Below are 27,365 nucleotides of genomic sequence, written 5' to 3'. Positions count from 1 at the left end.
ACAAGGCTTGAGGACGCCTTCCTCATTATTCTCTAGAGGAAATGAGCCATCTCCAAACAATGAGGCAGGAGATAATAAGGAGGCATTTTACCAAGAACCACATTTATCCCAAACAAATCTGATACAAGATTTTGCTTCTGGTTTTCCTAAGCTGTTTACCAGTGCATTTTAGGGGATAATTATTCTGGAGAGAACGTGTGCATGGGGATAGCAGCAGCTAAGTGGGGAAGCTATTGAGCTGCTACCAGGAAACTTTTTATGCAGCTGAAAGTGGATGCAAAGTGTGGTGCTTGGAAATGAGCAGCAGTGAAGAACCACTAACGCTGCACAGAATGCTGTGCTGTTATGGTTTGTGTTTGAATGGTTCAGAAGAGAGACCTTGCATTGCTGCTGCTGCAGAAGTTGAGCTGACTGGCTCCGAGGCTTTCATACGTGGTTTCTCTCTGCCATCTAACCCTCTGAAAAATATAAGTAAACACACCTACTTGTCTAAAACCCTTTTCGTTTTGTCGATTAGATGAGAAATCCCCACTCCTGCAGCTGCCCTTCTTTCCCCTATAAAAATCCACTCCCATTGTTTCTTGTTTTGTGGGGAGCCTCCCATTCACTGGTAGGAACTTTATACTGACTTCTGCCCATTTATTGCAGTGGCAGATTTTTAGGAGCTTGTGTGTGAGGGGAAGGAGGAATGCAGCACTGCTGTTGTGTTTTCATTTGTTTTGATTTTACGTCCATCCCAACGGAGAGCAGGGCACCACTGAGAGGTGCTGCCAGGTGTGGCTTCCTACTGCTTTCTAATTCTGTGATCACAGAGAGCTCGATTCTGCAGTCCTTGCACAGACAAGTCTCCTACTGATTTCAATGGGGAATTTGCCTGCATCAGGGATAAAAGAGCGGGCCCCAAGTTGTGTGCAATGATGCAATCTGATCCTCCTGCTGTGGAAATTGATGTAATCGCATTCTCGCCCTCCCCCCTTTCGCAACCCTTCTCTCTACCAACCCTGGTGGCTCCTGGGGGGCTTCTCACCAAACGGGAAGGATGCAGCTGTGTGCCGAAGCGGCAGGGGAGGGGAGGAGACCTGCTCGAGAAATTTATGAGGGGTTGCCTCCGAGATGCAACCCTAGAAAACGGCTAAGAGCACGGACCTGCCCGCGCTGAAAAATCCCATCACCTGCTTTTGCTAAGTGAGCAAACGCTGCTTCTGTGCAGTTGTGATGTACGTGACATGTCCTCGTGCGTGTGTTGTAAGGTTGAGCTCATGGTGCTGTGAATTGCATGATCTCATCGCTGCCTGTGCTCATTCAGTGCAGAGGGACAGGGTGAGCTTTTTTTTAGGGCTCTCTGTATTGTTGCTGGTGACAGTGTGTTTTCAGCAGTGCCTTTGTGCCCTGGCACAGCACAGGTTGCTTGGGAATACCGGACCTCGAGAATGCTGCGCTTTGTTGCTGGGCGAACCAGGCGACCTCTCTGCTGCTTCCCTCTGCTTTGCCATTTATGTGGGCTTTGGTTGTAGTTTTTTTTTCCTTTGGGAATTCTAGGCTCAGCTGAATTTGTTCTGTGTTTTGCGGAAGAAAGAGCTTGTTAAAGAATTCCCTGATGACTTTGAAGTGAACTATTTATTTTCTCTCAAGGGTTATTCAGTGTAGCCATTTGCCCCCTCTCCTCTGTTTTTTCACCCCAGTGTTTCCTGAGCTACAAGCATTCTTGGAATATATTAGTTGTAATGAGTTATGTGGGCATCAAAAGTTTTCTTTGAAACTATATGGCATCAACATCTGTTAGCTCTTAGAGAACAGAGCCGCAGACAAAGGGGCTGGTGGGGGGAGGGAGGAAAAAGATATTAAATTCTGGAGTATGAAGTCTCCGTCTCAAAGACTCAGGGGGAGGGGAAAGGGAAATCTGCTAAACTCCGTGGCTTTGATGTGGTGCTCTGGCCATGGGATTCCTTTTAGGGGAATGTGCGTGGCAGCCGGTCCCACACGGCCGCTGGCCTGCCCAGGGCCCTGTCTGGCTGCCCCAGTGCTCCCAGCCTGCTGCGAAGCCCTCGATGCTGCGGCACCATTTAACCAATGCAGTGTGCTCGGCGTTCAGCTGTTGGGCTGGGGAGTCAAAATTCCTAAAAATAAAGGTAACTCGTAAGTTTAAAAGGAAAAAAAAAAAAGTTTAGAAGGGAACTTTTTATTTGCTTGTAATCCTCCTGACCCTGTGGGTCAACACGCAACTGTTTGTCTAAATCAGGTTTTCAAATGGTGTGTGTCTGTGGTTTTTTATTGCCTGTAATTAAAAAGCATGTGTCTGTTTCTGTGCGCGCAGCATCAATCAGCATTCAGGCATGATCACCGATGCTGCACTGCTTACAGGAATGTGTGGGGATGGGCTCTGCTTTCTCTTTTATCTTTGTCTGCAGAGTCTCTCAGTTGTTTGTCCTACGTGCCAGGGAGCAGAGGAGAAGAGTAAAAGAAACCTCTGTGTCTGTCTTCTGCTCTTTTTGGCTCTGTTTTTAGCCATAATGCTGGTGGCATTGTGCTACGCTGTGACTTCCTGGCCCATTAAAACCTTGACCTGTTATAAAATGATTAGTTGACATACCTGGGCTTTGGGGACAAAGAGGTGGTTTAAGAAGGAATGTGAACCATCTGTTTTGCCAGCACCTCCTGTTGACAGATTTATGGATCAACATTAGCATATGTGTCCAGGGTCACACACCTGTGCTTCCTAACAAGGTAATATTATTTAGCAGGGTATGTTTTCATCCTGAGGATTCAGAGCTCTCTGCAAAGGTGGGCATCAAGAATTCTGTTTTACAGTTGAAAAATGAAGGCACAGAGAGATTTAAGTGACTTACCCTACACCACACAGTGAGTCTGTGGTGGAGCAGTTATTGAATCCAGGTTTCCTCCAGCTGCATAAATATACGTCATCCATTAGCAGGAAAGGACTTAAAGCCATAAACATAATAGAGGAGCATTGATTATCATTCTAGGGGAGCTTTAAGCCCTTGTGCTGTATGAAAACCTGTGCTATACAGGAAGATAGAGGCTATCATCAGCAGAAAGTTTCAAAATGCAGTATGTTAAATCTGGAATGGTCACTGAAGCCAGTAGAAAGAGTCTCCTTGATTTCAGTGACCACATCTTAAATGAGCAAGTTATTTTGTAGTCAAGCTCTATAGCCATGTTCTGCATGCTTGTTTCTCCACATGTGCCTGGGTAAAATCACCTCGGTGCACTTACGTCTGTTTGTTAAAGAGTTTCTTGGTAACTAAATCTATCATGAAAGGGAGTTGAACAGAAAACCAGATTTATTACATAGCTACGCCCATCTGTCTGCTGTGATGAAGCCCAAAATAAGCAATCTGGAGGAGTTACTTTGCTTCCCAGGCTGGAAGTTAGGTGAAGATTTCTCTTTTCTCATTCATGTCCTCAGACTTGTTCATCAGTATAATCTACATTGAGGAAGAGATCTTGGGGGAAATGGGACAATTGATTTTGCAATCAGGAAATAGGTTAGAGGACAGCTAGAAGAACAAAGTAAAGTGAGTTCATTTTTCCTTCTGAAGTAGCTTCAACATGAATTTAAATTTTACAGAAAACAGTCATTTCTTGTTTCAGTTATTCATCTCAAAGAAAAAGATCTTTTTTAGCTGGAGATGGTTGGACCCTTCATCTGGAAAGTAACTGCTGAATCCATAGGTCTATTCGTACAGTTGCTTTCAATTATATAACCTGTTATTTGACAGAAGTCCTTGAAAAACTGTCTCTTACCCTATCACCTTGAAAAGAAGCCATAATAGTTCTAGAATTCCTATAATCATGTTAATGGAAGAAGTCACTTTGCAACAGCTAGCAGGAGTCTCTAAAAAGCCATGAAATCCAGGGTTAAAACATCATAGGACCAGTAATCTTCTGTCCTGAAACTGGAACAACCTAAACCAAACTGCCCCCTCAGTGGGTCATCTCGCTAACTACAGGGTTTAATGCACACTGGATAATTTTATCTGTTGGCACTTTTACTTGTAGTTGGCAAAAATAAAAAAAAAAATCCACGTTAAAGATATTGTTGGTTTTTATTTCTCCCGTGGATTTTTTTTTTTTCCATGTAGTATTCAGGATATATACTCACTAGCACATTTTCAACAGAGCACAGGAATCTTACAATTCATGTTAAGTGGGCTGGTTGGTAGCTGTTGTTGAACACACATCACAGTGGCTGGCCGCTAAAAGAGGATGCCCACTTGCCACTGTGACAGAGACAGAAAAGCTACCTGCAAAGAGCATGTTTCAGCATTGCTGCTACCTGATTTTCATAGGCTAGAAAGCAAATGTGTCAGAAGAATGAAGAAAGGGTATGTGTTTTGTCCTGATGGAAAGCTGGTCCAGGCATTGGGTTGGGACAAAAGAGATTTTGCCTGCATGTTGCAAACAGCCTGGAGCAAAAAGCACCACGTCTATATTTACTTTCTTCATCAGGCGTCCTTCATGAAGGCTCTTGCATAAGTGTCCTGCTGCTCTGTCCTTTTGCTTCCTCATCAGCCTCATATTCCTACAGATGGGGTATCCTTAAAAGTGTATGGTAACTACTGCTCGTACCCATCTGAGGGTCTGTAACATGATATAAAGGTATTGGGGATATTTTTTTGCCTCGTAAGCTTGTAATAGTCCATGTTCCTTTGTAACTGGAGATTAGAGGTTCTTTTGGTCATCCTGTTTTTATCTTCACAGTATTTTGCTAGTAACTGGAACTGCTCTACAGTCACCTTCTGTGAGGTGAGACTGTGGGGGCTCCAATTCTGGCAAATTGGTGGGTTTAGATGCTGTGATTTCAAACACTGTTACTGTATTATTATGGTTGGGAGTTGCTGCTATACTGCCGTAGTTTTTTGACTGGTGTCTTAGTGTGAGCTTTGTGCTAAGGTACGAAAAGGTGAATTTCAGTAGCTGATGTGCTATACCCATTGCAGTCTGCCATCTCTGCTAGGAAGACAGTAAGACAGTAACTTGAGACATAGAGGCCATATTGGCAGATAAGGCACTAAAATCCTAAACCACAGCAGCTTAACACGCTCAAGATCATCTATCAGAGATCTTAGAGGAGAAAACAGTTTTTCTAACAACTCTACCTGCTGTGATTGTATTATAAAGAAATTTTATCTGAGAGAAATCTCCATGCTTGGTGGAGGAAGAAAAATCCAGCTGTAATGGATCACAGAGCACCAGGTTCTTATTTCAGAGAAAGAAAGCATCGCGAAAGTCGAGCTTGCTGCTTCTGCTTAAAAACCTGCATTATTGCAGTTGCTATGCGTATTTTAATGTTGGTCTAGGTTGAAGTCACCTTGACTCTCCAAGTGTGAGCTGCTTTACATTTTCTTTATAGGAATTTGAATCCTAGTGAATTGTCCTTACTATTAAATTATCTGGAATGACAAACAGGAGAAAAAAAAAAAAAAAAAAAAAGATAGGGAAGAAAGCAGTTCACAGTTAAAAAGGTAAAGCAAAGGTAAAATTGGTCTTAAGTGCAAAGGTAAAATATGTCTTAAGTTCAACCTTGGACTTAAACCAAGGCATAAATGTGTATTGCTCTATTGTGTTTTCTATATGGTATGTGCTTTAATTCTTCATTACATTTGCCTGGTTTTGATTTTCATTATAATGAGGCTTGGAATACATGTTTTACCTGTGTAAGGCCCTATGTATATAGGTTACTTTATGAACAGGGAAGGAATCTCTCGCCTTACACAGCTTCCAACTCTAATACAGAAGCATATGGTATATTTGAAAAGGCTTAAGAGGGGGATGTTTAAACATTTTTGGGAGAGGATGGTAATATCAAGGCTTCAAATGAGAGCCAAATGCATACACAAAAAATGTATTCCTAAAACACTTTGTGTTTTGCCTGTGACTAGAGTTATTGCAGAAATTTATGTGTACAAACTTCCATTTTATGCATATTTGACTGCATGAACTTGTGTGTGTGAAAGCTGCTTACCTAGGGACATGTCATCTCCAAATATGTCTGACTACAAGTGGTTTAAAATTTATTACCTTTATTACCTTTAATTTTACAGTTTTAAGGCTAAGTATGAAACTATTTTATTGGAACAAGTGATGATCATCTTGGATATCCGAATATCTGTTTTTTACTAATATTACTCTAAAATATATTTTTTCTTTTCTTTTTTTTTTTTTTTTTTTTTTTTAGTAGTGAATGCTAGGCTTGAGCTGACCATAGTTATATATGGTTATGTTTCTGGTCCATGGGAAATTTCACATACCCACAGGGGGGAACTAGGTTCCTCCCATCCCTTGTTTTTCAAAAAAATCTCTTACCTCTTTCTTTTCATCTGGACAAGATTGAACAAACAGACACAAACCACAACACTTTTCTTGGGTTTGGGTGGGTTTCCCAAAGCATCCTTGAGAGAGTAGGTTTTCCAAATATGCTAAGGATTTGCTATATGAGAATCAGACTTCATTTTGGAAACCTGGCATTTCCCAAAGGTGAGACTGGAGTGCTCAGAATTGCCACTTTACAGCTGACAAAGCCTTCAGTTGTTTGGGTGAAAGACCGAAGGGCATCCTCACTCTCTTGAACCTCTATTTCTTGGGATCATTTTTAGTCTACGTCAAGAATGGAAGTTTGTGTATAGGTTACATGGCATTCTCACTGGCAGCTGCTTTAAAACCACTGTCAAATCTACTCCCACAAGAGTTACCACATGTCTTATCCCTTGCAGTCCTGTTGTGAAACAAGTTTCTTCAACTTTGCTCTCTCAAAAAGTACTGGAACTTTATTGCATCAATATCAGAATAAAGAGAGAACAAAATACATTTCCTTCAGAATGGCAAAAGTTGAGAGGAAAAAAATTGTCTTGGTTGACAATTTGTCATTTTACATGTGTTTTACTTGGGAAAAGTGGTGAATATGATACTTCGATAAGAATTTCACTAAAGCAGAAAGTGTGTGTGTTCCTTGCCAAAAATGTTGAAAATTGAAAATTGAGTATCTTAAGGCTAAATCAAAGGATTTTAATGAGATGTTTGAAGAAGGAGAGGTAAAGTGACTTGTTTCTACTGGAAAAAAGCAACACCTCCTTTTTGAAAAATGTTGATTAACACTGTATTGGCTGTGCTGTAATATAGGGAGTAGGGGCTTCCAAATTTAAAAATGTGCTTGCTGTGATGATAACCTACCTAAATCAAAGGTTACCCTTAAATATACCTAATAATTCTATGGACGAAGTTGTCTCTACTTACATTAAGAGCAAAACTGTGTTAAGCAACACCTTAGAGCAAACACGTCTGCTAAAATTCATGTTATTTTCACTCTGTGGCTTGGGCCTTTATGTGGTAGGTATCGTGGAGAGTGGCATGAAAAGGCAGAGCCAGGATGGAAAGAAATTGTCACAGTGGTAACAAAGATAAAGAAACCAGTGGGCATGGGGGCTGGGAGATGTGAACACAAATACAAGTGTGCAGAGCCTGGAAGGTGAAGACAAGGAGCTTGACCTCAATGTGGAAGCAGAAGGGCATCAAGGCAGTGAAGGACTACAGTGAGTGATACCGGCACGTTGCTGGAACGGCGGGTGAGGGTTTGGGTGGCAGCTGTTTCAGAGAGCTGCTGAAAAGCAAGTCAATAGCTAGAAGCCCCGGAGTGAGTCCTGGCCTCAAGTCCCAGAGACTTGTATCAATAAGAAAACTGCACAGGGCAGTTAGGGCTGAGGTTGGGGTTAAAAAAATAAAATTCCCGGTGAGTTAGAATTCATTGGAGTCTGATTGCACAGCAAAGGTGGGACGCGAGTGATGAGTGCCTGACTTGTAACCAGCTGAATAAAAGCCCTGGGGTGTGGGAGCTTTTCAAGATTGCTTTTCTTCCTCGCGTACGCGTATGCTCAGCAGCCTTTCTGAGGGAGTTGAGCTGCTTAACTCTGCTCCCCACCCTCTTTGGTCCGAGCCGTGTACAGCAGCACCTATCCGAATGGGGCACATGGGACACCAGGTCCGCTCCACGCAGGCTGGGCAGGCAGCCGTTCGTAGTTTTGAAGCAGATGTTTGAGCCTGAATTTTAGATGTTTGGGGTGATTTGTGTTAGTGGCTAACACAGGCCAACTTATTTGTCTGGGAAACTCCTGGTGAGGTACAGACACCTATTCTCAATGGGTTCCAGTTTAGGAGCCTACAGAAGTGGCATGCTGGAATAATCCTTCTACATAAATGTTTCTTCTCTTTCTTCTTTCAAGTGCTCGCTGACCTCACTTATATAGTATTTCACAGGGTACATCTGGTTTTGGTTGTTTCATGACTCAGTGTTCCAGTTTGAAAATGCAGTGTTGTGATTTAAAACATCGTGTCAGGACAGTGATGTACAACTACCTATGACCTAAATGTTGTTGCTTTTGCTCTCCCCAGCACCACTCCTGCCACGGGACGTGCTCCTGCAGCTGTGCAGTGTGCAGGGAGGCCCTTGCTGCGGAGCCACCACCAATGTTTTTGTCCCCTTGAGCCCATGTTTCCTTTGTGCCCAGACATTTCTCCCTAGGGTCAGCCACTCCTACCTGGCTGTAGCCCTCTCTTCCCAGTAGAATTTCTTGAGCTTCAGGTTATGCTTTATGTGCTTACCCTGTGCTCTTGCTCCGGTCTGTTTTCTGAGTTGGACTAGCTGGGGGTAGGTGCGCTATTTTGTTCACATTAAGGCAGTTTTTACAGGTGACTGGGAGAACACTCCTCCTGCAGAACCAGCTGCAATCAAAATTGTTTTCTCTGATACTGGCTTAGCTTCTGTACTTGTTGAGTATGAGCTTGCATAAACTACCCAAAACCCTTTTGTCAAGCAGGTGCATTTTGGTAGTTATCCAGGTTGTGATGTGTCTTAGAAACTCTCTTGGTTCCTTTTTTTTTTTTTTTTTTTTTTTTTTTTCTCCTATAAAAGAAGAGTCATTGATGATCAATGATACAGTTTCTCCCTCTTTTTTTTTTTTTTTTTTTCCTTCCTGTAAAATCTTAAGGGTTGCTCACCCCTTTCTCAGATACGCATCTGTCTCTCAAAGACAGCACATCTTACTCTCACTGAGCACATTTGAATGGGAGCTGAGGAATTCCACTTAAATATGTCACCAAACTGTTCAAATGATACCCTCATCAGTTTCAGGATGGGTTGTCAATTTGTGCCATTTAACAGCAATATTACGGTACAACATCATAAAAACACTTTCTAGAACGTGGTGATTTATAATAATATGGTTTAAGGGGAAAATGCTTATTAGAAATTTCCTTGCATTAAGTTACTATTTCAACTTAAATAACTAGGAGCTAGAAAAGGAGTGAAACTAGACTAGAATATATGTCGTGGTTTAACCCGGCCGGCAGCTAAACACCACGCAGCCGTTTGCTCACCCTCCCCCCTCCCTCTCTGGGATGGGGGAGAGAAATGGAAAGTGAAGCCCGTGAGTTGAGATAAAGACAGTTTAATAAGACAGGAAAATAATCATAACAAAAATAATAATAACAATAACAATAACAATAATAATAATACAATGGTGATAATAGGAAAGTAATAATAATATGTACAAACAAGTGATGCACAATGCAATTGCTCACCACCCGCTGACCGATGCCCAGCCTAACCCTGAGCAGTCCGGACCCCTCTCCCCGGCTAGCCACCCCTATATATTGTTTAGCATGACGTCAGATGGTATGGAATACCCCTTTGGCTAGTTTGGGTCACCTGTCCTGGGTCTGTCCCCTCCCAGCTCTTACTGCACCCCCAGCCTGCCTGTTGGTAGGGCAGAGCGAAAGGCTGAGATGTCCTTGGCTTGGTATAAGCACTGCTCTGCAACAATTAAAACATCGGGGTGTTATCAGCACTCTTCTCATCCTAAGCCAAAACACAGCATTCCACCAGCTACTAGGAAGAAAATTAATTCTGTTCTAACTGAAACCAGGACAATATAAAATATATTTACTTAAGAACCATGTAATGATTAACAATGAGAAACTAAAGCAGCTGGTTTGTAGAATATCAGTGCTTCACTCTGCTGGCCTATGCTTCCCTCCTTTCCATTGAGTTACATGATGGTGCATTTTACATCAAGAAATGTATGCTAAATTTTAAGTGACGTCTTTTGAAAAATCATTAAAAAAAATAATGACTTGTGGTTTTGGAGAGGCTGAGATTAACAACTATTTCAAGGGCAACATTTGTTACCCGGGCACACTGCTTGCTTTCTTAAAATATTAAGAGATGAAGGCTACCAACTAGATAGTAGTCTCCTCAGAGGAACGTCACAATTAAGCTCATACCTACTCATTGCATAGTCACTGGTCAGAAAGTCAGAAATGCTTTTCCAAGAGGGCAGAAAGGGGAAGGAGCAAGAATTTTGATTTCAGTAAAAAGCAGCTATTAAATATTTGGCATTGTGGGACAGAGCTGAAGGGCCGTATATGCCATGTAGTCACTTCTAGGTACCTCATTATCTGTGAGAGCAGCCAGGTGTGCTCTCAGCTTCCTGGAAAATGATGACATGGGGGAATTTTATCAAATGAAAGTATACCAACTTTTGCAAGGCCCTGGAAAGGCCATCTTCCTGCAGAAATATGATAAGTTATGCCAACAATTCATGGCTTCTTTTTGTTCACTATGTCCGTTTCTTCTGTATATTAAAGTCAGGGTTTGATATTAATCAGCACTTGTTCAAAAGGGGGCTTTTCTGCTGGAACAATAACTCAAAGAAACAAAGTTTTTGTGATTTGGAAAGCTAAATCCAGACTGACAGCTTTTATAGCAGCATTGTGCTGTGCAAAATCCCAGCATTTTGGATCAGGTTGACAGCATTTCTCAGTGTCTTTTGGCCCAAGAGTTCCAGCTTTCTATCAGGGTATCTGCTCATGAAGAGAACAATGTTCTCAGGTCTCTGGGCTAGCTAACCAGTAGTATTTGTGGAATCTGATTTTTAAAATGCCGCTGCAGAAATTGATACTGAAGAATTCCTGAGATATGCTTTTGTGGCTTAGTTACTTTCTGATAACTAATCTCAAAGAATAACATTTAGGCATGTGGAAGTTAGAAAAGAACCTCTGTCAGCTTCTTCAGGAAAAAGAGATGAACTGTATTCATCATGATAAAACTGTTAAAAAATAAAGCAAATGAGTACAACCAGATATTCATTTTCACAGGTTTTTCTCTTATTTTTACCTCAAGCAAAAAGCTTCCTACTGTCTACTTGCAGCCCCAGGTTAATGCTGCGAATGCTGGCTTTGTATTCATGATATATTTTTGCAGGTGAAGTTAAAATGGCTATGAATGGTAGCACTTCAACTTTTTAGGACCATATCCTTTTTTGTTGCCATAAATATTTATCAGCGTCAGTGTGTGTGGAACTCTAAGGAACATGACTATAATGTAAGATCGATGACATTACAGCAATGTGTGGAGTGATCAGAATTAATGGAAGAAGGCAAAATGTGAGGTTAGTTGTGATTGCTTATGGTTTAACTGGGGCAGAGGGATGGAGCTGGAAAGATCTGTTGCTAGTAGGAGACTAAAAATGCTCTTCAGGCTCTTTATAAGTGGGATTAGCTCCAAATTGTACTGATGCCCTTTATTACTACTGCAGCACCATTAGAGAACTTTTCTGGGGGGCTGAGATAAGATCATCTGCATATCTATGGCCTCTGCTTCTGTGTTGCTCCAAACATACTGGGGCTGACAAAATTTCATTAATTTCAGGACTGAAGGATCAGGCATCTCTTCAGAGCCTGGTCTCTGCTTTTCTTGGGTGACCTCTGGCATATGAAAGTTTTCTGTTTGTTGGTGGAACCAAGTGATAACATTCCTCTGTGGGTAGTGAAGGGCTTATTTCTCCTTTATCGTTTCCGTTCACAGTTTTTTTATCTAGCTTGATTGACAGAATGTTGAAATGCTAAATATTATAATCTATTTTGTAAAAAGGATTTGAATATGAACACTTTTTTCTATTGCCCAGTACAATCTGTTCATCTCCATTAAATTTTTGTTCTAAAGTATGTCCAGAGCGTTCTAAAATAGCATCAGATGCATTAACTACCACTAATAAAGTGATTAACTTCTTTCCTGGAAAACAGCTTTTGTGCTCCTGTTAATGTTTTTATTTAATCCTGATGATATATATATATAAGATATATATATATATATACACATATATATATATATGTGTGTATATATATATACACATATATATATATATCTTATATATATATATAATATATATATATATACACACATATATATGTGTGTATATATATATATATCTTCTTAATGCCTTAATATTTCGTATATAGTATATTTGTCATTAACTTTTATTCTCTCTCTCTTTTTAACAGGATTTATCTGGGGAAGGCTACAGAGACGCTATTGGTGATGAGCACTTTCATCTAGAAGGTATTTAAGGAACAAAATTTCTTGGTTAATGTTAAGGGATATTGGAATAAGTCATTGAGCAAATCGATATAGGAATGTATACATGACAGTGCAGCTCTTGATATGCTGGTGTGTCATTTGCTTGGCAGAACTGATAAGATAGGATTAGGGTATTATTTCTGTATCTCCTATGACCATGCTCCTAGAATCAAAAAGTCATCCCGTTGTACCACAGAACCCAAATGTATTCATTAAGTGGCTCAAACCTTTTGTCCAGCTACTTCCATTGGCAGTGGAAGCAGTGGTAAATAGTGCTGTTTCCAGTAGAAGCAGTCAATCACTGGAAACGTTAGCACTGGGTTTTGTGCTATGTCACACACCCTTCTGTGATACACAAGCCAGACTTGGAAAGTCCTACATTAATTTCTAAAAGACTGAAGACTTCTACACAATATATTTCTCTTGAATATGAATGGAATCATCATTGCTTCCTATAATTTCTTCTTTCCATGGTTCATCTAATCTCTTCCTCTGTGCTGAGGCCTCTCTTGCAATGGAGATGGGATCACTGTTGTGGGCAGGGCCTTCTGGGACCTTCAATAAGGACCCCATATTATGCATGCCAGAGGACATAGTCAAGGCCCCTTGATCTTCAGCTGTGCAAGTGGGGATTGATGAATGGATAAAACTAATTTGGGTACATTGTTGGTCATTCTTTTCAACAAATAAGGAAATTAGTCTTCAGAAACTCTTTGGGAAACTCTCTAGCATAACAAGTAGTTGTACGGGCTGCGTGCTAGATTTATGTTACAGGCTAGTGGAAACAATATGCCTAACTCATTTAGAGCAACAAACCATGTCAAGCATTACTTGGAAAGTGCTGTCTTTTATATAATCCAGTCATTTGTGCCTGGTGGTAGAGACTAAAAGATGACAAGGGTTGTAACAAAACTCACACCAACTTTATATTGGTTTTCTTTTTAAATTTTTTAGACCATAAATGCCTCAAGTAGAGGGGGACAGACGTAGTGCTTGGAGAGATCAGGAAGTCTCTGTGTGCATATTTTTTAGCAGCAGCAGATTGTTCAGTGCTTGAGGGAAGACTTTGCTGTACTGAGTATGCTTACAAAGTCTGAGTGTTAGGCAGGGTTCTCTCCTTTTGTGTACTGGCAAAATCCAATTGTGAATTTAAGTTCAAATCATGGCAGTGGTGTAGCTTTTTTCATTGATAATCTTGTGCTCATTGGTTGCTTATATATGAGTGAAATTGTGTGTGTTGGTGGGAACATGTTTACCACAAATGCCTTTCTAATGCCTAAAAATATGATGTCTGTAACTCTGACTTTATTTTTGTTATTTTACTATTTTTATTATATACTAACTAAGCTAATAACACCTTCTCCATCTTTTCTTCTTTGAGCAGTCAGCCTGCGTCATTAGTTGCTTCTTGCTTTCTTCTAGTAAATGTAAATGAGTATTTCTTGGAACATCTTTAATATAATGGATTCTGCTATCAAATTCCATTCAAGGACTGCCAATTGATTTGTAGCACAGAAATCTCAAACAATTGTTCTACCATTGCTGAATCTGTTATCAGTGATCAAAAAAGGCTGCAGAATAGCAGCACTTTTGATGTAATAGTGGTGTAATCTCATTCTCTGGGACCTGCTGAGACTGAGCTGAAAAAGCCCAAAGAGCTGCTGGAAGAAAACTCATTTTAAGCATGAGCCATTGCAAAAATGACTTTTCACATTGAACGGAAAAATGGGTTTCAGTGAAGTGAGTGAATTGTGCCTGCATCACCTGCATTGCAGCCACAGTACTTAGCATCAGTAAGCGTTTGTATGCATGTGCTTAGAATATGTTGTGCACACCAGATAAAACCCAGATGTGACTTCAGAATGTGAATTTTGAGGTGCAGTCAGGATAATGGAATAGACCATGAAGGACTCTTCATGTTTAGAATGTCTGTCTTCCAATTCCTTACCTGTAAAGTATGCTAACAGACTGTTTCTTGGAGCCCGTGTTTCTATCGCATCTGCTTTACAAAAAAGGTTCCCTAGTACATGCCAGTAACATAGGAGTTCAATTTGAGCAGGTGCTTGTAGGCTACTGTTAAAAGCAACAACATGAAATAATTGCCACAATGGAGTCAGTTTGTTATAAGTGTTTCAGTATTAACTTCACAGTTTTCCCTTCCCCTCATAATAGGGTATAACTGTAGTAAAGCGAGGTTTTAACTTTTCAATATTATACTTAGCTCAGGATATTAAATGCAAGTATGGTAAATAATTTCGTTTTTCTGTGTCTTGTTTCTTCCTTTTAATTGCCTCTAATTATCTCTTACTTAGTTGTGAAGAACTGTCTTGCATAGGTGTTGTAGATTCTGTTTGCTAATATTTTCTAACTATTCAGCAGCTGTGCTGTTTTTATTAGACTTACTCTTAGGTTTTCCAGCTAAATGGCAAGGACAGTTTTACATTATTACTCCTGATCTGTCTTGCTTCTTATGAAGTAGCTGGGTAGAGAAAATGAGTTAGATATCAGCAGGTGGTCCGTTCTCTGCGTGCTGCCACTGGGGAAGAACTGTTTTGTAGCATCTGCCCAGCTGGGAGTCAGGTAACTGTTCCCACCCTGCGCTCAAGCAAACGCTTTTTGGTCCTCATCCCTGCTGCTCTCCTATCTCCAGGCTGCGCTTTCCATGCCGGGCAGCCATAGCCACTTCCCAGAATGACCTCTTGAATTGAAAAGCTGCTTCTGATTAGTAGATGATACTGAAAGCTTGTGTTGAAGTACGATGCTTTTGCCCTTTTTGTGTAACTTTGTACTTCATACTGGTGTAATATTCTTGAATGATAGTGTTAGTATAAAATTCTGATATTGGCAAAAAGTTGCATCCTAGTGAATCTGCAGCATGATCTGAGACTTTTGTTAGTGTACAGTTTTAATTCTGTGTGGCTAAAATGCAAGATGACCGCTCTCACCACTCTTATAACTCTTCTCTGGATAGAAATGCTTAGTGTGAAAATGCAGTTAATATTCTAGAATGGATATTAATCTTTCCATCTAAAATAATTTTGTCTTTATTTTGTTACTTTGCATGCTTTACATAAGTATGGGTGTAACACACATTTGTTTCATGTGTATGCACTTACGCATCAGCCAGAAGCTTTGGTTACTGGTTTCAGAGACCAGGAGCTGTGACACACTGGTTAATTGGGTTGAGCTGACATGGGACATGAGTGACAATAAAGACTTGAACACACCTCTACCAAGTACCAGGCAAGCATCTAATTACTGGCCTATGTTCTACCTTCATGAATACACAGTACGGATGGAAAAAAATAGGGAAAAAAATATCTTGAATTAGAAGTATTATAGCATTAATTACTTGGAATGATTTACGTCTTACCTTTCCTCAAAGCTGCCCATCTGTTTCCCAATTACAAAATTGTTCTCCTCTCCTCTCATGGTACTTTGACCTACAATGCTTAGTTTAATGTTTTGGTTTTGTGTTGTGTTTTTTTTTTTTCTTTCTCTTTTTTTTTTTTTTTTTTAAATCAGGAAAATGCTTGATGGAAAAAAAAAAAAAGAAACATTACTAAGATTTGGGGGGAAAAAAAAAGGAAAAGAAAAAAGCACAGCAGGTGCCACAGTTCCTTTGGGTTAGGGAAGAGTTATAGCCTTCACACTCAGAGACCTTATTGGAGAATAAATCTGAGCTCTTTATAAGGCTCTCACTGAAAAGACAAAGTGGCAATAAGAGAAATAATTGAATTCCTTATTTTGTTTTACATAGCCAAGTTCATTACCTTTTTTTTTCCTCCTCTTTTTTTTTCATCTCTTAGCTGTCTGAGCAGTACAGATAAAAAGAACTCTCTTTGCTGGATTTAACTTCTGTGTTGTTATGTAAAGCTTGATCAAATCCTTTCGTCTTAACAGACTTAACTGGCCAACAGCAAAAGGCTCGGGATTCTGGGATTAAGATTGTATTTGGTAAGAGGACTGGTGCATTAGTGCATTCTTTTGAACTATAGAAAGAACAAAGTAAACATCAAAAGCATTAAGCCATGAGAGCGGATTGTTGACTCAATGTTGCTGCATGACAAGAGGTTAGAACTCAATAGTGGTGACTCTGTTTACTGAGTGCTGTGCAGAAAGAAACAGTTTGACCAGTATTGTCTATTATATTCAGCACCTGCCTTTGATTTTGCTGCTGGGCAAGTCACTGTAATTGGCAATTTTTAGATTTTTCTTACATTGCTGCTCTTTCTCCTTGATAGAAAAGAAACCAATGGAAACGTTAGTCTGCTATTATTTTACAGTTTTACTTTGTTGCCCTTCTTTCTCTATCACTAGTAATTCAAAACGAATTCAATCAGATATAATTTTAATAGTGGGATCATTTGCAGCTTGTATTCCAAGTTCATCAGTGCTTTCCTTCTTTGTTTCAGAGACTTCCACTTGCCAAACTTGGAGTACATGTGATGTGTAGTCTGCCATGGCTTTGTACATACTTCTCATGCTCAAACATACAAATTTTCCTGTCCAGCAGTGTCTGCACAGGAAGCATGAACTTCATCACTCTTCGTATCTAGGATAAAAGAGTGTGAACTTTCCCTTCCTTGTAACTAGTTAGAATAGTAGTTTGGCAGAACCGAATTGACTAGAGATGATTCTGGAAGTAGTCAAAAAACTAGTACAGAGATTGGAAGATGTTTTTTCCATTTTATCTCAGCAGGGAAGCCAAAATGGCAGGCAGGAATTGAATGTGGCATCAAATAGCAAATTGCTCTTCTGTCATGGAATTGCACAGGTGGCTCAGAAAGGTACCTGCTACTGGTGTGTTCAGCATCCAAGTTGTCTCTTTTCAAGGTACAAACAAGGTTTTTAATCAGTCGTTCAAGACACCCGTTCTTGTGTTTTGTTTTGTTTTGTTTCTAGAATGATTTTCACTTATTTTCCTCTTAATTTGGGGAAAATTATCACAGCTAATGTGTGCAGACCAGGCGAGTTTTCTTATTTGACCATTCCATGTCTTTATGAAGTGAACTGCAATTTCCTGTCTATTTATGTGAATGTTTAGAAACTTTTCAAGGCGGACTGATTTTACCTGCCTGTGACATCTAAACCTGTAGCAGGAAAATCTTGCTCTGACACAGACTGGTTACAGTAAAGAGGCAATTTCCTACTTCTGGCAATACAAGTTCTCTAGAGTCCAATGGGAAATAGCTATCAGTCCACGTCAGCTGCTTTTTGGAGTTGAAGGTAAAGTCCTTAAGCTCACGAGACACCTAACTCATCACCCCAATTAGTGATGTGATAATATGATTTCTCATGTCACTGTTCTGAAAAGGATGAGTTAAGTGTTTCTACTAACTAGAAATCTTGCACCTCTGTGAGATCAATCTAGTCCTTTACCTGTCAGACAAGCTGCCTCTTCTGCTGATAGCAATCTGTGCCCTGTTTCGTTTGTCAGTCTAGCATGTGATGTCTTGATTATTATTCTCTTGACAGAAGACTGGAGATGACCCAAGCCTTTCTGGTGCCTTATGTGAACATGATATCCAAGGGTCCTGCTGAAAGCAGTGGCAAAACTTGACTTGAATTAATAAACCCATTTTTTGATATTTTTCCTAAACCAGACATCCAAACTACTGTCAGCCATCCATGCCCTAGATAAAAAACATTCCCTCTTCTGGTACCAGAAAGGACAAAATTATTCAGGTCATCTTTTTGCCCATAAATATTAGAGAGCCCTCCAGCAGAGTTCAAAGCACATGTTGTTGCTGAAAAAAATCTCTTGGATATCTGTAAAAGAGCTACTTGGAGCACTTTTCACACATTTACAAGACATTACAGAATTTCTAAACTCTCAAGTGAGGCATGCTGTATTTAGCAAAGCAGAATAATAATTAATTATATTCTTAGTATTACAAAGTGTTTCTCAAAATGTGTTACTAGTATGTCCAGTCAGTCTTTCATCTGTCTCTTCTCCCTCTGACCGGTACCTGGGGAATCTGTGGCCAAGCAGATACAGATATGACTGTTTCTAAACATGGTAATTGGAAGACTGCCTGTTGGGTTATCAACTCAGAGGAAGGGTGGCAAGGTATGGTACTTGGGCCCAAATTGTTTATAAGTTCATCAGCAAAGGAAAACTTAATTTAACGAGTCTTAGCTAACTTTCTGAAATGTGTATCATGAAAATGCTATATGCATGCAAGACACTTTTTACCGTGCTTTGTTAGTCTGTTGTTAGTAATGCCTTCATATTGCTAACTATTGAAATAGTCTTTGTTAGCGGCACCTTCATGTAGTCTGTTAGGCTGGGGTCTGAATGTGTAACAAAAAGCAATTTTGTCAAACTTCACGTACCTTTCTAGTTAATGTCTTCAGTTATAATGGTTATTCATGCCTTGGAAAATAAATGAAATAATCTCCTATATATTATTTGCATGAAACATCAGCATATTTATAGAAAACACATAGATCGCATCTTGCAAAGAGGCAAAGTTGCTTTATCTGAGCACTTTTGTTATTACTCACCTAGTACTATTGATATAGGCTTTCCTTTTTCTGTTGTTTCTTAAACCAAACACCAATTCATCACTGATACTGCAAACAGGGCAAATAATTCTAGCGTAAAAGCGCTTTTGTGGTCAGCCTGTGGTGGCTCTATGTGAATTCTGCATTTTAATGACTTGTTGCTAATCCTTTGCACTTACTCTAGCTTTGCTGTACATGAGTATATGCTACGTGATCACCTCAGACTGGTGATCATCTGCTTGCTGGCTGTACTTTTTTCAGCTGCCAAGAGGTTTCTGCTGTACCCTTTCCTCAAAACTAAGTAAAATGACACTAATAAATACCTTCAGCTTGAGGCTGCCCCACTGGCATCAGCCACCAGTGTCTGACACGCAGCTCGTCCCTGCCTAGGCTGGAAGCTGATAAGCTGCTTACCGTGAGTTGGAAGGAGTACCAAGGAACATGGGGTGGGGGGGAAGGAGCAGTGGAAAGTGCCAAAAGAAAACTGCTTAGTTTGGCAGTTAGAACAAAAGTCACCAAAGAACATGAGACTGGTAGGATTAGCAGAAGTTTTCCTGTGGTCATACACAGATCCAGGAAATTATAAAAGCAGGTAGGCTGTTTGCCATGAGTGGGAGGAAAATCTTATGGCATAAGGCACTTAGGTTTTTTTTTTTGTTTTTTTTTTTAAAATTGTACAAGCGTTTCTTAACATTAGCTGTTCCAGTTGAGGGGGGTTGGTATTTGGATCAGAAGCTTTTACTTCTAGAGCTGCCGTTTCAAGTACAGCCAGGTCAGTAGTGATGAAAGACTGTTGCCATCCAATGGCTGTCTGTAGCCTGTGCACAATGAGTCAGTGGTCTCCAGGTGTTCCCAAATGGACCTTTATGGTGTGTCACAGCTCCCATCCATGCTGGCAAGCAGACCACAGATCGGCAGTGAAAGGTGGGCTGTTCTGCCACCTCACAGGGCCAGCCTTCCCCCTTGCAGCCAGCTGCTGCCATGCGGAGGGGACGTGCTCTGCTGCCCGTGCGGGGCTTGTTCCCTGTGCACAGGGAATTGCTCTCTTTAGGTGGCAGCCCACCAGCTCCTACTGGTGCTGCCTAATAGCTTTTGGTAGATGGTGCATTTTGTCTACAGTCTGAGGATTTTATTCTGGTCGTTAATCCCCTGTGTTAGCCTGGGAAGATCCCACCTGCTCTAAGTAATTGTTTCACATTGATCTCTATATTCAGATGATTCCCAAGTGCTGGAAAGTTATTACTCCTGAACACATGCAAGTTCAAGGACACAACGGAAGAGCTGAGAACAGAGCCTGCATTTCCTGCATCTGTGCCTGCTCTTCTGCCCCTTAGAGCGTTATGGAGAGAGGGTTTCATAGTATAGTACATAACAAAACTCCTAACTTACAAGTGGTCTCTGTTCTTTGCGGTGGCTGAAGAAAGCCAAATGTTATTATTAATTTTGTATAAAGTATAGAAAATATTTCAGTAAAAAAAAAAAAAAAAAAAACAAAAACAAGATAATGAAAAGGGAAGTAAACAAGTACTTCAGAAGCAAAAAGTTGACATTTAGTGAACACCTTACACATGGAAAGCTTTTAGAATAACACTATATGCATGTTAGAGTATATGTAACAATATTAGTTTTCCATAGTTTTTCCTTCTACCTAAGACTAGCATTTTTTTCTGCTTTCATAGAGAAGCTAATGCCGTTTTTGAGTTGTCATTAAAATAGGATCAATTAACAATAAGAATATTCACTCCTTCTCAGCTCCAGGGCAGTCATGAACTAGTTTGCTAGGAGGAAAATGTCTCCTGGGGGTGTAGCTGTTGAAACCTAGGTCTAGATGTCTCTTGGGTTGCTTCTCTTCATGGTGCGTGTGAGAAGCAGGAGAATCAAAGGGCAAAGGCAACAGCTTAGGAGATCTCATCGAAGGGAGGAGTACTCCTCATTTGCCTTCCCCAGCCCAAAGGTGAGCACAGCATCTCTGTCAAGGCAGAGCTTTGGCAGCAGGCTGGTTGGTCGCACCAGTGTGTGAAGCCTGAGGGAAGTTACCCTGTAGCAGGATTGAGGCGGGGCAAGAGATGGGTGCCAGTGATGTGAAGCTCGTGCTCTTCGCATGAGACTTGAAAGTGCTGGGCCTGAGCAATCAGAACTTGCCAAATCAGTCTGGGCTGTTGACGTTTCGCTCAGGCTGTCAGCCTCGTGATTCAGAGGAAGAGCGCTGTGTAGGCACATCCAAGTGAGCTGTTCCTCTCATTCAGGTTGAGTAGTGACGGTCCTGAGCGCACAGCAATGGGGGCTGGTGCACAGCTCTGTGCTGGCTGCCCCCTGCCTGGGTTGCTCTGGCAAACCCATCTCGCCACCCCAGCTGGGGGTTACAGCTAGCTGTGTCTGTGTGTCCTGCTCCCCGGCCTCTGCAGCAGCGACTTATCCAGGAGGCAGGTCCCAGGTGCTGAGGCTGCCATCAGATACACCTTGGCAATCCGATGGGCTCCGCAGCGACTGTGGGAGACAGCTGATCTGGTGTGCATGGGGCAGAGGTAACACTATGATACTGTACGTGTGCAGCAGTACAAAAATGTTCTTGAACTTTGCCCCGGGACATCCACCACCAAGAACAAAGAATGAAATATGGGAACAAGTCAGTTAGGAGTTCGAAAACAATCTCTCTGGAAACATGATGAATACCAGTGGTTTCATTTATTCTACTTGAAGAACAAAGGTCCTTTTTTACTTTTAATTTCCCAGCAACGATTATTACCAGTTATTTTTCTTGTAGCTTTGACCACAGTTCGTGGAGGTTTTATTAAACATGTTTTTGAAAAGTGAGTCAAAATGCCATTCTTCTCTGACTCTCTCGTGACTCTCTCTTTTTTTACCCATGTGAAACTAGAGCATATTTCCAGGCAAAGATATGGGGCCAGATAATACTCTTATGCTGGTGTTCATGGAATTATTCCAGTTTTTGCTCTTGTAATTGAAATACATTTTGGCCTTTGCTATTTCAGAAGAAAATATATTCATTTCAAATCCATTGCCTTTACATAAAACATTAAATTCATTCACAATTCAGTAGGCAGTAAGTCCTGCTTTAATTTCCCAAATATTCCTGAGGTTTCTTGTTCTTTTGTGTTTGCCTTGACCTTGACACAGTCAGGCAACCCAGTTTCAGAGTGCTCCCTTTGCTGGGGTTTTGGTGCCTTTCTGCAATAGGCTTTTGTTTGGTTCCCATGTTCATGCTCTTGTAAGGCCCTCCTAACCGGAGGGGCTTCATATCTCAGTGCATCTCATGTGAGCACACAGATTATGACAGGACTAAATACTTCTTGCACTTCTGTCATGCATTCAGAAGCAGAAACCATCTAGCTGGCGTCAAATTCAGGAGCCGTCATTTTTTTTTATAGCTGGCTATGTAGCTGCAAAGCTCTATAGCTGCCTGAACCTTCGGGCTGGGTAGTTGAGACACAACAACCTGTCATCCTGCCGAACCCTACAAACACACAAGCGTATACATGCAGACGTATAGAGGCAATTTCAGTGAAAAGCATATTGCTTTTGCCAGTTGCTGTTCCAAATTCAAAGTGTGTATCAGTCAGGGTGCTTTTGTGTGCTTCAACTCCACTTCTGCTGCAGTAGCTACAGAAACCCAAAGTTTTACCTCACCAGGCAGAACAAGTGCCCTTTGTTACCTAGACAGATTACAGCTTTTTCTAAAGTCTGCTCTTCATAAAAGCCCAGCTTGAACAGTGGAAATTCTGACTTGCCTCAGATACTGAGGAGACTTTTATAGTTTCAAGTAGCTCCAGGGTTATATTTTAAAAGTTGAATTTCATCACATGTTTCAAGTTTGGTGGAAAAAAAAAGACATGATATTTTTAGCAGAAAAAAGTCCCCCCACACCTTTTTTCTCAACAGATGTTTCATCTCAATCATACCCAAACCTCAAAGCACAAGTAGCAGTCAACCTTATTCTCCTGTGGAGAAAAAGATAAAATGTCATTTGTTTGGAAGAGGATTTTTTTTTTTTTTGTAACCACAACTAGTTTGTGGGTAAAGGCAAATAATAAGTGCAGTACTATGGGGCTGTGGAAATGAACCTGAAGCAACATTTCTGCTCTTGAAAGGGCTCAGAGTCCAGCTGCTCTTGTTAGATGCAAAGTCCCAACCCCCCAGCCTACCAAGAAAATAAAAATACCAATAATCAGAATTTTCTTGCTTTATAAATCGGATCTAGCCATCCCAGTCCTTTCACCAGTAAACCATGTCATATAAAGTGCTCAAGTTTGTACTGAAGGGGATTTAAAACTGTACTGGTAACAAAAAGAGAGAGAAAGAATAGAAGTTGTAAAAGAAAGTATCCAGAAGTAGAAGAGCTCCTAGCCGAGGAATTTTCATAGGGCTCTGGAGGAGCTGGGGAGCTTTGCTGTGCCTTGCAGCCAGGGCTGGGAATGGGGCTCAGCACTGAGGGGAGCCCAGGCAGCCCTGAGCTGTGTGTGCAAAAGATTTATTTAGGGGAAAGTTATAGCCCCTCTAAAGGATTTGTGTATGTGAAACTGGAGTGTGGTACTGCGGGCCCTTTGGTCATTTCCATGAGCCTTTACAGATGGGGCCATCCAAGTGCGGAATTTTATTTCTCTAGATGTTTTGCAGTACGTGATGTATCACCTCAGTACCATTCCTCAGCCACATATGAATATGGTACGTACAAGAGACCTGTGCTTGTGCATACATGTGTATTTGCGGGCCTGCTAGTCGCTATGTCACTTTCTAGTTGTATGCCGTGTTGCGGATAAATCTCCATTTTCCCCCATCTCTCACAGTGAGCTGTCGGGCTCTGCAGATGGGAACACGGAACCTGCTGTGAACATTAGCTGTGAGAGAGTTGTCAGAGGTGCAACTGATTCAGCACAGCCAAAGTAATATTGCAGTATAGGACTATTTTTTGCTCCCAAAGCTTTTTTTGTAAGGGTCAGAGTAGTGTTCTTCCTCACGGGAAGCTTTTTGGATGGAATGAATTGTACAGCTCAAATACCTTTATAGCCCCTGTTACATAGCAAGGTGGTGGAAATGAGATTCTCCCATTGAATATCTAAGTTAGATGGGAATGAGTTGATATCAAAGCCTACATTATTAATAGCATTACCTATTCTGTCTTCATCTGAATAAAAGGTCTCAGAGTGTTGCTTCTTTCTTCTTTTTCTTCCCCTGTGAATATCGGGGGAGAAAATCTGAGGAGACAAAAAAAAATTAAGACAGAACATCCTATTTGAACACACGCATCTGCAGCTTACACTGAGAAGGGATTTTCAAAAGCAAAATTGTTACCAAAGTCAGTGTATAGCCATTTGTAGAGGAGGGAGGTCTGTCTTCCTTTGCTTTAAGTTACAAGTGATTGCTTGGTGTCCATCTGTCACTGCTCTGCAACAGAATCCAGCACTTTGCAGACCCATTCAGAGCTCCAGGGACACACAACACCGTTAGAAAGCAGTGAGTGGTCCATATGACAGTGACAGCTCTCACTTAAGAAGCACTTACCCACATTAAATGACACAGATCGTTATAGCAGATTGCATTATGTTAATGTGGCTTTTGATATGCCCAGCGATCAAACACAAGTCTTGCTGCTACAGGTATCATCCTGAACTGTTCTGACCAAAGCTTATGGAGATTTCCCCCCCAGCCTCCCCTTTTTTAAGTAGGGGAGGGGAGGGAGAAATGATCTTCTTTGATCTTCGATGAGGAAGGGAAAAAAGACTGTTCTGTTCGGGCTTTTGGCTAACACAACAAACAGTGTTTAAAATTTAACTTTGCTTAATTAATTAGTAATTCTGTTTAGTGCTGTCTGATCTTCATCCAAAAGGTATTTTGAAGCTTGAGAACTGAACATCAAAGTGTATTGGGTGAAGATGGTCAAGTAAGGCATTTAATCTGGCAGTTGTTGTTGATGAAATACAGCCAGTTGGGGAACTAATTGGAAAAGGGAATCATAATCTGGCAAAATTCAGCAAACTCCCTCCCTTCAGCAAACTCACTCCAGAGAGTGCAAGAAATCTAGGTTTAGTGTTTAAGCATGTATGAGTTATATGCTAGTTAGTAGAGAGAGACCGTGTTGTCCTTTGTGTGTGCATCCTTAGTACACATCCTTTAAAAAAAGAAAAAAATAATAATAAAAAAATCCTGCAGCCTGACAATCAAAACGACACCAGACCTAACCAGAACCATGCTGTGATTCTACATCAGCATTTGGAAATACTTCCATTTATAAATATGAAATTATTGGGGTTGAGGATGAGAATTGAAACTTTAGGGAGAGGTGGTAGCACACAGACCTGTGAGTCCTAGTGTTATTTATTCAGGAGAGAAAATGCTGCATGATAACATCCAAGTGAACTTCAGTGTAGCAATTCCCAGAGGTCCTGGTGGTGACTTGTCAGTTAGAATCATTATCTGATGCCTGAATGATTGAAACATTTTTTATTTTTTTTTAACTTCTTTTAAGACATCACATGTTCTGAGTCACAACCCATCTGTTATATGCTTAACTGTCCCCATGGTTGGGCACTGGCAGCAGGTCTTATGACACTGTTGTTGTGTTCCCCCCCCCCCCCCCCCCGTGGTGTGTAATTGAACCCTTAATTTGTGCTGTGACCATTGACACGAAACAGGGAAATAGAAGAAAATGACTTCTCTCCATATTTTCAGGTTAAAATATCTATCCCTGACTTGTACAAAGCACTCCTGGTATACAGCTTTTGCTAAATTGGTTTGATTTGTCCCACTGGATGTAAAATGGACAATTAATTTCCCTACAGTAAGTTTCAGAGAAGGCAGCTTGATCTTTGTTGTTTTGAAGGGTGTGTCTAATTCATCAGCTTCAGCTTTCAGCCAGAGAAAGTTGAATACATGCTTTTGGCACTGACCCAGCACGAGCCTGTTTTTCTATGTGCTTGCTGTTCTGGTGGCTGTGGATCAGGAATGTTACTTGCTTCCTGGCCCTATTCTGCATGTGGGCATGAGCCACAGGAGAAGAGGACCTTCGCTCAAGCAAAGCTATCTCCATCAGGAATGTATTTCAATGAACTCCTGTGGAATAAAACCAAAATGTGTGCTTAATGGGGGTGATGTTTCTTAATTCATGGCCTCCAGGAGAACTTTAAAGTGAAATCTGAATGTGAACATAATTGTTAATTACAGGACTTCTCAATAACTATCAGGCAGTTGTTGTTGCTGGGGTGGTTGTGCAGTCAGCAAAGAATGTCAGTTATGTTTGTCAGACCTGATTTGCAATGAAAAAAATGTTGACAGAACCAGATAATTTAGACATCAGATACTTCAGGAAAAACAACACAATTAATTCTTTTCTTGTCCCTTTGGTCCTCATAGTATCTGACTTGAAGTTCTGCTGTGTCTGCTGGACCTGTAAATTGGAAGTGAGACCCTTGCCCTGTTGACGTCAATAGGAATTTTCCCTCGGAACAGCTTCTTGATGTTCAGTTCCACCAGTCAAATATTGCTACTGAAGTTCCATTTGAGCTCTTACAGAAGCGCTTATGACTTCATCTCCTTGTCTTGATATGTCTATTCACTTTTACATTTTCCTTTTTACCCTACTCCCCCACAAGTCTCGGATTCTAGTGTGTGGTTTATTGTTTTTCCCTGCATATAGATAACTCTGTCCCTTTGTTTCTGATAGTAGTTTTAAAGAATTGCTGGGAATCCAGTCCATCCGACTTGAGGGGAAGGCTAAGAATATTTCACTTCAAAGGATTTTGTTTCATGTATGCCAGATGCTGACTTCCATAGGTGGCATTTTTGTCAATTCTCCAATTTTACCTTTGGCTCTGTTTTCTCTCAGAAATTGCATAGTAATGACCCTGACGTTAAGATAATAGTCACTGGTAACATCCAGTCATAATTTATCACTGTGGAGTTGCATAGCTTCTCCCATAGTCCTTCATTCTGAGTTAAAGCACTGTGATCTATCAAATACCTTTCTAAATGGCTGTCATCCCAAATAAGCTCTGAAGTAGTTCATCTTTAGCCTGATTTCTCATAATTGCTGTGTAAATTCTGACTTGGTAGCTGTTAGCTTAGACGTGAGCGCTCATCAGAGTTGCGTCCTTTTTTGTTTCTGGCCATGAGATCCTCTTAAGTCTTTTGGCTAAAATGCTCGGTACAGTTGAAAACAGTGAAGCTGTCCTTTGACAAAGAAGATAATTTGCTAAAAATCATGGTACTTTGCTTGAACGAGGCTTTGAGAAATCTGAAATGACAAACCACCTGAGTTAGGGAGGAACTTTAAACAGTCGCTTTTTGACCTGACTGCAGCTCTGTTTGGGCTTTCTGTGTTTTGTTTTGTTTTGTTTTGTTTTGTTTTGTTTGTTTGTTTGTTTTTAATTCTTTATTCTCAGATGTAAGGTGCAGGTCAGTGAAGAATGTC

At 40.8% G+C, this 27,365-nt stretch overlaps 1 protein-coding gene across 3 annotated transcripts in view; it reads left to right on the top strand.

Annotated features, from left to right (window-relative positions):
* NKD1 (NKD inhibitor of WNT signaling pathway 1) overlaps positions 1-27,365 on the top strand; it is a 276,856-nt gene that overhangs the window by 223,300 nt on the left and 26,191 nt on the right. For all 3 annotated transcript variants that reach the window (XM_084533966.1, XM_084533965.1, XM_084533964.1), the window contains one exon: positions 12,355-12,412. In XM_084533966.1, the coding sequence (XP_084390092.1) occupies positions 12,355-12,412 (58 nt within the window). The remainder of the gene's footprint in view (positions 1-12,354; positions 12,413-27,365) is intronic.

Source organism: Aythya ferina, assembly GCF_964211825.1.
Source record: "Aythya ferina genome assembly, chromosome: 12".
NCBI classification, from domain to species: Eukaryota; Metazoa; Chordata; class Aves; order Anseriformes; family Anatidae; genus Aythya; species Aythya ferina.
The sequence above is the reverse complement of the archived record's forward strand: the minus strand, read 5'-3'. Positions and strand labels throughout refer to the sequence as shown.